An 11,559-nucleotide genomic window follows, 5' to 3' on the forward strand; every position below is an offset into this window, starting at 1 on the left:
CCAACTATAGCTTCAATTTTGCCGACTCCAGTGTCCGATTTGCCGACTAATAAAATTTGTAGGGGGGATAGAAACCCCTCCCTCCCCCCCTCGGTACGGCTTTGTGTTGACTTCGAAATTCCCGACAAAACTCCCAAATCTGAATGTACTTATTGAAAGACACCAAATAGCAGCATATAGTTTTGAAGTAAAATACAAAAAGAGTGCAAAACTTTGCAGATTTTATTTATAGAAACAATTAAAAATCCTCGGGGTGAGCTTTTTTGAATAAAAAATGTTAAACTTGGAAAACATTCCATTTTTTTTTTTTTTCACTTAGTTTTTACAGAACTAAGTGAACAATTATGGGGGTAAATGTTGAGATGGTATTCGCTTATCAATGAAAGTTTACTAATTAAGTTATATTTATGGATATATATCAATTTAATAAGTATTATCATCTTACAAGTAATTAGAGTTCTGGCAGCCGTGGCGCAGTGGTTAGAGTTTTGGCAGCCGTGGCAAAGTGGTTAGAGTTCTAGCTCAAAAACAAGAAGCTCGAAGTTTGATGTTGGTTCTGGTTAGATAAGCAACATTGGTAAGGCGCGAACTTTCCGGTTAAATGCTCTTCCACAAAATAAACAAAAAAAGTATCAATCATATTACTAATAATCACTGGCGTTACCGCAATGCGATTACTCAGTAAACTTTGTTACGATTGCGCAGTTTAGTTAAGTAACCGCAAAGCAATTTGAATAAATTTGCGATTACGATTAGCCGCTAACTAATTAAAATGTGACTATTTACAATTTACGAATACCAAAAATTGCAGCGATTACAATTAAATCGCATTTTTATCGTTATTCTCGCAACGACTAAAAAAATAAATGCTATAGACTTAAATATGACACTCAAGGAATAGGAAATTTTAATGTACCATATACAAAATCAAAACTATCCCGTTTTCTCTATTTCATATCTCCAGGCTTATCTTTACGTCACACTAATATTCTAAAATACAACAAGTTCAAAATTTAGCAACACGAGTTCTCTGAAATTTAAAATAGTTCATAGAATTTTAAAACAGAAACGCTCTATGAATATATTATTACATGGTTTTAGCTGAAGCAGTGTAATAATGTATTGATGTGAACAAATACAGTATATATCTGGTTTTGATTAGCTAATAGTTTATTATATGTAGTTATAATGCCAATCAGATATTGTAAAACAGAAACCTTTTGAAGCTTAACTAAACAAAAATATCACAAATAAAATAAAGCGGTTTTTTGATGACAAAACCATATGGCCTTCTGCAGTTTCACGTTCTTTGAACAACAGCGATATGTTAAATGTTGCGTTAAAGAAATTTTTTTTACAAGTTGAATTGCATTCCGATGCAACGTTTTTTCCTACTTATCCATATCTATTTAAAAAAAATTCACGAATAAGTTCACCAACAATCTGTTGTAAATGCAACTGCAGAATTTAGCACAGAGGGACCTGGTATGTTCTTCTACAACAAATTAGCTACTTTATCCAAGATATTTTTGACAATATATATTTCCAAGATAGTTTTGACAATTGAATACACTCTGTTTGTTGTTTATAGCTGGATTATATCAAATTTATATATAAAGACTTGAAATTTTTGTTTATCTAAAAATATATTTCAAGACTAACATAATGATGTAATGTAATAAATAATTTTAAATTAAAAAATGCAGAAAAGATCAAAACAAACCAGTATACTGTTTTTATTTTTTCTGCATTATCTGATTTTTCATTTATGAAGTAAAAGCTTTTCTCGAATTCAAAGCAACCATTTATTATTTTTTATGTGTAGAAATTTTTATGAATGTAAATTTAAAATGTAACGTCATGGTGCTGATATAAAAAAATATTTACAATGAATGTCGTTTATAAACAGTATAAATTCAATAAATACAGTTTAAATCTTATTCCTCTGGTACACCATCCTTTATTTTCATCGTATATTTTTCCCAGTCTTTTTTATCTTCTCCAGGGATACTAAAAATAAGGTATATTTTTATAGTATACAATCTTAAACGAAAACTAAACAACTTTTACAACTAACTTACAATTGACGTTTAATGCTGTTTGCTTCGCTTGCTTTTGACTCGATCGTTCCTGCTTCCTAAATGTTAGTCATTACTAGTTAGACTACAATAACTTTTCATTTTTTTAAAAATAGTTTTATTAAAATAAATTTGAACCTCTGAACTTGGTTTTGTAGGCTTATTTGAGTTTATTTCTTTTTCTAAAAAATTAAAATGTTTTATTATTATTATTATTATTGTATTGTTTATTTTATTTTCATTAGCTTAATTTTCTACAATAAATAGGCATGTTATTTTTAGTTAAAAATCTTATTTTTAGTTAAATATCTTATTTTTAGTTAAATATCTTAATCTTAGTTAAATATTTTATTCTGTTGGATTTTAAACGTTAACATTGATCTATACTTAAAAATTATTGTTACTCAAGAGGTAGAATAAACTAGGGTAGGAGCAAACGGTTTAGTTTAAAATTTAAAGATTTTTCGAATCTTTTTATTATTTCACGGAAAAGTTTTTGTACTGTATAAGTATACGAAAACTGAAAAAAAAACAACTTCAAAAATTAAAAAACAATTATCTGTCATAAAAAAAAAAAGTTTAATTTTCACATTATAATTTGCTATAACTAAAAATTGTATGATTTTAATAAAAATTTAGATATTAAAAAAATCAAAGTTACTTAAAAATAAAATAAAAACTACTCTTATTAGAAATTAAATTTACAAAAAAAAATATTTTAGTTAAATATTCAAAATAACTATACATTTATTTAACTAAAGTTGGTAAATCTCCATGTGGCTAAACTGATAATTACTAAAACAAAAACAAAGTCAAGTTTTTTACTTAGCACGATTGTTGTACCTTTGTAATGTGGTTTGACTTTGTTTTGCATTAATAATATTAGTTTTGGTTTAAATGAAATATCATTTGTTGATGACTTAGCTGATAACAAACTTACTGATGATAAAGAAGATATCATAACTGCTGCTATTCTTTTCTCACAAAGCATAATCAAAACTCGGATGAAAATATTTTTAAAAAAAATGGTAAGACAGTAAAGAGTAAAATTTTAGTTCTAAGTATTGCTTAGCTACGTGTACACTATAATATTCAACAATCAACTGGTCTAACTCAGGTTGCAGCTCAGATTCGCGGCCATAGTGTTGATACTGCTTTTAAATTTTTTAATAAAAATTATAAAACCTCTAAGAATTGTAATGAAATTTGTTTAGTGCTAAATATAAAACAAACTATAACTAAAGTCCACACCTTACTGTCGTTATAAAAGCCCCATCCTAGTTATGAAAATGGGACTTCGCATTTAAGATGGTGGTTTTGAAAGAATTTATCGAAAATTTGCATAAAAAATTAAATATTTAATATACTTTTACCGTCTTTTAAAGTTTAAAAATTTCAAAAAATACAATAAAAAATACAACAACAAAAATTTGATAAAGCATTCACTTTTTTTTGTTTTGTTTACTCTTGCCCTAGTTGATCCATACTATTAATTTAAGTCGTTTTTTTTTCACAAACATTTTTGGCATCATCTATTTTTGCTGTTGACACTTGATAACACTGAGGAAATTATAGAGTTGTAAATTACACGTTTCTTAATGCTTTTAAAGATGGTAACTAACAAAGCATATGCTATAATTTGTGACAAACAATATACTGTTTGTAGCAAATAATATATCGTTTGTAGCAAATAATATATTGTTTGTAGCAAATAACATATTGTTTGTAGCAATTAATACATTGTTTGTAGCAAACTGTAGCATATGCTTATTTTTCTTATTATAGTTTATACGCAAAGTTGTTTACTTTATTGGAGCTAGATAGTGTTATGCGTTGATAAATCGAATGTCTTTTTTATTGGAGCTTGACATTATTATATGTTGATTAATTGAAGTTTATTAACACATAATAGCCATTTTAGTCAAATGATATGTAAAAATTGAGTTAAAGTGAGTTTAAATATTATTCAAAAAATAAAGTAATCCAAAATTAAGTCTTTTTTTGTCAAAACATTTATACCATATTATACCTTAGATGTTTTAAATTAACAAATCACAATTTTAAACAAGAACTCTGCTAATTAAAAACATAAATTTCACATGAAAAACCAGATTAAAAACTTATTTGGTTCCAAATTAAACAATATTATAATTAGTAAAATTATGCTAAAATTAGTTGCAGATTCTTATTTCCATAATAAAAAAGGTTGCCTACTTTACGTTAGGTTGCTATGACTACTTAAATAAATAAAATCTTGTTTTGTAACCTGAGCAACCCCTTATTTACACATTAATAGTTTTATAATACCTGATTGTTTTTGTAACAAATTTTTTAATTTTTGTTAGGAATTTATTATACAACAGCGCTTGTTGACGGAAATTTCTTGACAAAACTGTACAATTTGCGTAAAAAAAAAAAAAAAAAAAAAAAAATTTAAGAATGGTCTTTAATATCATGAAATGAATAGCATTTTATATGAATGCAATGATTCAACAATAGATAAATTAATGGAAAATATAAATTAAAAAAAAGTTTTAAATTTTTTTTGTTAAAACTTTGGTTAGTTCTAGATAACTCTTTTATCCTATAACTAATATTCAAAGTATTGTAAACATAGTCAATTTATAGTTAATGTTGACAGCGTAAACAGCATTTATGAAAGGAGACAGAGAGCTTTAAAAAATAGAGCATAGTACTTATTCTTATATTTATGGTAGTGTCTAGGTTATATTCTTTTTTTTTAAATATGTTTATTTCGCCTTCTGCAATAAATAAAATTTTCATATATACAACAAAATAAGTAATGGCTGGAGCAAGAAGAAGACATAATTCTGTCTTATCACTGAGCCCCATTTTTATAAAATCGTGATTTATAAATATCATATTATATTGGTGTAAATATACAAAGTAGTAATTAGTAATTGCTAAAATGTAACATTATCTGCAGTTGCAAAAAGAAAAAGAAGGCAGCTGCAATTGCAAAAACAAAGCGATTATATACTTTAAAAAAAGAAAAGAAATATATATACATATATTTATATTAAGAGAGTAATATCATTAATTAACTTTGTTATGGTGGATTGTGATAATAACTTTCTTTTAAAATAATTTTTTTTTAAGTTATCTTGATTTTTTATTAGAGCTTTACTTTATTTAAAAGAATCAAAATCTAGCATAGTGAGATCCATAAATAAGAATAACCGCTTAGATTCTTTTTTAAATCGATCAAGAGTGGTTTTCTTTTTATTTGTAATATCTGAAAACAAGTTCTATAAATATTGCCCACGATACTTAATTAAGTATGAACTCAATTTTAAACTATATCTTGGGACAGCAAAGTTTTTGACTAAGAAACCTGTCCTATATTTATGGCAGATTTCACTAAAATAGGATTAAATATTTTTGGCGACATTCCTAGTTTAGTTCTATACATGAAAACTAAAATTTCATGTAAGTTTATTTTATAAATATTTAAAAATTCATGTAAACACAGTAAAGGCTCACAGGGTTCTGCTTTATTTGCTCCAGATTCGACATGCATGTTTTGTTTACTGTAAAGCTTTTTTGTATGATTGGTATTTGTCCAGGCAATATTACAGTATGTTAGGTAACTTTCGATAAAAGCAAAGTGTAAACCTTTTAATGATTTAAAATTAAGAAATTGTTTAGCTCTATAAATCATTCCTATATTTCTAGAATTTTTTTTTTCAAGACTGTTTACATGGAAATTCCATCTTAAATTTTCGTCCAATGCAACGCCTAAAAAGTTTACTGATGATTCTCTTTTAATGATGATTGAATAGAACTGATAATGAGGCATTATCAGTTTTATTCAATTTTTGGAACAAAATGAATTTAGTTTTATCAGCATACAGAGAAAGTTTGTTACTTACAAACCACTCATTAACTTTATCTTATTGTTCATTAACATGTTTAAAAAGTGAATGAAAGAGATTGGAGTCATATCCATAGAGAATAAATTTTATAAGATTTTATGATAAATAAAGATCATTTATGTACAGTAGAAACAACAATGGCCCTAGAATAGAGTCCTGTGGAACCCCACAAGTTATTGAGTGTTGAATTGTAGCATATGAACTATTTTCTGATTGTTAAATAGTCTTTAAACCAAAGTAAATTTTTGTTTCTAATGCTATAGTGTTCAAGTTTACTTAGAAGCATATCATGGTTTACTGTATTGAAGGCTTTGGACAGCTCAATGAAAACTCTTAATGTAAAAGAATCGTTTTTTAGAGCGTCCGATGTCTCGTTTACAAACTCGAGTTCTGAATAATTTGAAAAAGTTTGAAAAAGCAATGGAGGTATAATGGAGGCAATAACTCCGGGACTCCAGGCTTAAGAACAATAAGTTCTAATTCATTAAACTTTATGAATTTTTCTCTTATAGCAAATCATAAGCCAACTAACACATTTCGAGCTTCTGGACACCAGAGACCACGAAAAAATAGAGATATAAAGCCGGAGTCCTTTTAGCACTCCTCATTCCTGACTGCAAAACATGTCTTGCAAGGCTTGCAAGACATATGTCTCCCAGTTGCTATCAAAAACTATTATTGATAGCAATTGCAAGCCAATTGTCTTTCGATTGTTATCAATAACGCTACATAGTTGCAAAGAACTGTAAATAAAAATTAATAAGTAAAATTATAAATATAATTATTAGTAAAAATTAGCAAAATAATCATTTATTAATAAATAACTAAATCGCAAATAAAAAAATGAATAATAAATACTCAAAATAAAAAAGCATGTCTTAATTACAATTTGCGTTCAAGTATTTAATCAAGTATTTAAGTATTTTTTTAGTATTAATACAAATATTTTTATATCAAGTATTCTAAATTATGTATAATATTGGTTCTGATATCTTTCATAAGAAATAAAAAACTAGGTTTCTCTTACTTTCCACTTTAGTGTGTGTTCCAAAATGTATATAAAAAAACATGTGTTAAATTATAGAATTTTTTCAGTTACAAGTAGCTCAACAAGATATTTAGCTGTTTCTTGAAAGTTCTTATAAACTGTTTATTTTATAGAAGTTTACTTTTACTTCTAAAGTTTACTTCTAATTTTTATTGAGCATTCGGCCAAATTTTAATTTTATTTTAATTTTTATAAATAATGTTTGTCAAATAGTAAATATTTCTGTAGTCTGCAAAAATTGCTGTAAATAAATTTTCGTAATATGGTTAGACTGAACAACCATATCTGAAAATTATGGAGCTAAATTGGTAAATGCTAATAATCGGCTAATAGTAAAAGCTGCGAAATTTACAACCTCATTGAGCTACCTCTAAACTTTGCCCAAATGAGCTTATATTTGACAAGAATTATTTCTATATGTATTGGAACAAGATGCTTATTAGAAATAATTGTATTTAAAAATTAATTTTCAGAACAACTTTTATATATATATATATATATATATATATATATATATATATATATATATATATATATATATATATATATATATATATATATATATATATATATATATATATAGAAAGAGAGAGAGAGAGAGAGAGAGAGAGAGAGAGAGATATTCTAGTATAAACTGAAGCATAACTTCTAATTTTAAATTTCAGAATATATATTGTATACATCTAGTATATTGAAGTCTATATCTAATATTCTATTATCTATTAAATTTTTTTTAGAGTTTTGACGGAGTTTAAATAAAATAGTTTTAGTTCAAAAAAGTGGTTTACATTTTTGCAATTGAGTACGGAGATAGAGCATTGTTTATTAGCAATTAGCATTATTCATGGGTCATTTAGACCCAAGTTGGATAATAAAGGTTCATTTGTATTTTTTGACAGGTTTCTTGGTTTCAGTAGCCACAAAAGTCTATATTTTAACAAGAAGAATCATTATTTTAAAACCCATTATGCAAAGATTATAATATTGGTATATAATTATTTAATCCATCGCACAAAAATAGTTTAAATAAAAAAATTTATCTCAAAAAAAAGCAAAAATTGACTTTTTGAAAATTTTTTTTCAAATAAGTTTTTAGTACTTTCAAAATAAGTTTTTGGATAATCGAGGTACTCTCAAAATAAGTTTAAAGAACAGTTTTGATAACATTAAGAAGTTGTTTTATCTTGTAAAAGATAACTTGTTAAAACATAATTGGGTATTTATAAAATTAACTTACTTGTTCCAGAAACACCTCCACCTCCTCCAGATCCGCCTCCACCTCCTTTAACACCCATTCCACCTCCACCTCCACCTCCACCTGCTGCATTTAATGGTGGAGAAGGCATGCTAACAGGAGAAGAGATGGTCTTAGGTGTAAAAGTGCCTTCCGAACTAGTGGTTCTATCTGCACCACCTCCACCACCGCCTCCTCCGCCTCCACCTCCAGGATTACCAACTCCTCCACCACCACCAAATCCAGCACCGCCTCCAAGTCCAGTATATTCAGCTTGACCTTGCCCACCTCCACCTGCATCAAATGTTTCTGTTCCACCATTCATACCACTGCCACCTTCTGTTGCGTATCTTTCTAGTGTTGTAACTCTAGCAACCATTGGCATTATGTTAAGATAATCGCATTCGCTTGGTTGACATATTCCTGGCTCGCCTTTAGGTCCCTATATTAAAAATGAAACAAATTACAGATTTTATAAAAACTGGAAATAAACGTATTAAAGCTGGTGAACAAGATTTTAAAAAAATGATATTATTCCAATCTAGCTATTTTTAATTAACTAATTTAACAGTTATCCGTTATATATTAATTTTTTTTGTTAAAAATTATGATTTTAAAACTGAATTTAAGTACCTCAGGACCAGGCACTCCAGGCGGGCCTGGTGGTCCAGTTGATCCCTAAAAAATAATTTGTATCTTATATTTCTGTTTGCCAAAGTTATTCAAAATGAAAAGGAAGAAACCAAAACGTTGTATTAAAATTGTAAAAATGTTTCAAAAATGATTACGTCTGATCCATCCGGTCCGTCCATTCCGTCAGCACCTTTCATTTTAATTTGCATCGCATCCCCGAGCTAAAAAGAATATAATGCTTTCCACAAAGAGTTTGATTTAAAATAGTTTAAAAAGTTTGAAATAATTAGTTAATTGATATTAATATCATTAACTGTTAAACTCATGTTATTAATTAGCATATTATACTTTTTAACTTTACTTACAATACTTTGAGGCGATGCTTCAATGTTAAACTTTTTTTGTGTTCTTTTTGGCGATTCAATCTGTGCTTTTTTAACTTTTTCTGTCTAATAAGTGCAAAAAGAATTAATCACTAATAAAAAAATATATATATTTTTCATTATTGTAATTATAACACCAAAAAAAAACAACCTTTTGGTTTGCACCCTTGGTGTACTTATGGTGGCGTTTAGCTTCATAAAGCTGAATGGCGACCAAGAAAACTAACACCCATTTACTCCAGTACATCTATTTTTCAATTAAAAATAAGTTACTACAAACTTTATTATAAAATTACTATAGAAAAAATTAAAAAATGCAAAACAATAAAAAAAGTTATTCAAAGTTTACAAAGAATATTTTCAAGAATTTTTTTTAAATTGTTTTTTAATTTTTTCAAGAACTTTTTTAAGAAATATTTTTTAATTTACTGCCCTATATATTATTTTAATCCTTATTTTACACAGTTGAGTATAATACATCATAAGGAAAATATATTTTTTCTATTAAATATCTAGTCGAAATAGTGTAGTTTACCTACAATATCTATATCTATATATCTATTTAGCTATCTATATTATATATATATATATATATATATATATATATATATATATATATATATATATATATATATATATATATATATATATATATATATATATATATATATATATATATGGCCACAAAACTTCAAATACACATGTCGTTAATTCCGTATACTTTCTGTTAACTAGAGGATTCTTGTGTAATTGGTCCACAAAATATCTGTTAGAAATACACTAATTGGTTTACTGATTTGCAAGTACTTTGGTAAAGAGGATGCATCCAAAAAAAATACCTGAAATACTTGTTAAAAAGAAACCGCCATGCAATTGATACCCAATAAAATAAACTTTAAAACGCCATTTTAAATTAATTGTGCTAAAATGAGTCATTGGTTATGCATCGACTTATTGATGCATAAAGTAAATGAAAACAACCAAAAGCTACATGTACTAGTGTTGATTTTTAAAATTAAAATTTTTTTTTTACGTTTTAAAAATGTTCTTATCTAAAATCAAATAAAGAATGGTTTTCCGATTTTATGTTTTACATTTACTTCCTTGTGAAAAATCTCATAACAAACATTTATCAGTAAAAAACTTTTATTACATCATCTTTAATTTTCCATTACTTTAAATAGAAACAATGTTAATCAAAATATCCCAAGTAATTTGTCTGTAGACAAGCACAAACATGGACATATACGTAAACTGATTTATTTAATAGGTGCAGTTAGATGTAATGACTGCGCCTATCAAATAATCATCAAATATCAAATACATGCACTAACAAAAGTCCTTGGTCAACTTAGTCAAATGTAGAGAAGTGGAATAATATACAAGTGGAGTAATTTACTTTTGAGTCAACTTTTAGTACAATTTTTTTAAATATGTATAAATTTTATGCATATTTAAAAAAAAATTTATGCATATCCAATTCATTAAAAATTATCAAGCTCAACAATGAAAGAACACATTTCATTTACAACCAACTAGTTTAAAATTGGTGTTGGAAGTCATAAATGAGATTGGAAGTCATAATGGAAACACATTTTTAATATGTGTCATATGTGTAACACATGTGTAATACGTGTAGTTGTGTTATGTTGCATTATAATATGTAACTTTAAGATATTCATTAAATTTATAGTTTACTTGTCTTAAGCTTTAAAGTCAAATTATGATAAAAAAAGGTGAGCCTTAAAAAGAAGTGAGGCATAAATTAGGACATATTAATAATAATAAGGTTTTTTAATTTTTTTTAATTTTATTATTAAAAAATGCAAAAACAAAAATGTAAAGAATTTTTTCTAGAAAATAATAATTCTCAACCTCTTACAAAAAAATGTAAAAAGAAATAAATACAAAAAATATATTTAACAAGACTTTTTAGTTATTTTTATTAAACTTACCTGCTGCTAAATAACAGAAGCATCAGCAAATTTAAATTGGCTGTTATTTCTTTCATTACGATCTGATCAATTTAAACATTCTCTTTATTCTTTATAACAACTGAGTTATTAGTTATTTGTGAAAAATAGAGAGTTTTCATTTCTCATATTTTTTAATGTATTTCTGTAATTTTTTAAGCCTGATTTATATTGGACGGTGTGTGTATGCACGTTAAAAGAAAAGAATACATTGTTTTTAATATGCATAACTTCTTTTGTTAGTGCATGCTGTTTAGTGAAAAATTATACTTTAAGTAATGTGTTTAGCTATATAATAAGTTATTGATTAATAA

At 26.4% G+C, this 11,559-nt stretch overlaps 1 protein-coding gene across 1 annotated transcript; it reads right to left on the reverse strand.

Moving 5' to 3' along the window:
* Window positions 1-1,627: 1,627 nt before the first annotated feature.
* Window positions 1,628-10,234, reverse strand: LOC100214190 (uncharacterized PE-PGRS family protein PE_PGRS46). The gene is made up of 9 exons (XM_065814348.1): window positions 10,112-10,234; window positions 9,424-9,519; window positions 9,255-9,338; window positions 9,045-9,110; window positions 8,890-8,934; window positions 8,260-8,698; window positions 2,217-2,260; window positions 2,082-2,137; window positions 1,628-2,010 (listed from the first exon to the last, which is right to left on the reverse strand). Exons 2-9 carry the CDS (start codon window positions 9,517-9,519, stop codon window positions 1,938-1,940), a joined length of 903 nt encoding a protein of 300 aa, XP_065670420.1. The 5' UTR covers window positions 10,112-10,234; the 3' UTR covers window positions 1,628-1,937.
* Between the last annotated feature and the right edge of the window lie 1,325 nt (window positions 10,235-11,559).

This window comes from Hydra vulgaris, chromosome 12 (assembly GCF_038396675.1).
Source record: "Hydra vulgaris chromosome 12, alternate assembly HydraT2T_AEP".
NCBI classification, from domain to species: domain Eukaryota; kingdom Metazoa; phylum Cnidaria; class Hydrozoa; order Anthoathecata; family Hydridae; genus Hydra; species Hydra vulgaris.

Excerpts from the sequence above, each read along its gene's own strand:
- LOC100214190 (XM_065814348.1), bottom strand. The coding sequence starts at position 9,519 with ATGTACTGGAGTAAATGGGTGTTAGTTTTCTTGGTCGCCATTCAGCTT. Across the intron at positions 8,935-9,044 it reads ACGGACCGGATGGATCAGAC|GGATCAACTGGACCACCAGG; the intron begins GTAATCATTTTT and ends ATTATTTTTTAG. Across the intron at positions 8,699-8,889 it reads CTGGAGTGCCTGGTCCTGAG|GGACCTAAAGGCGAGCCAGG; the intron begins GTACTTAAATTC and ends TTTTTAATATAG.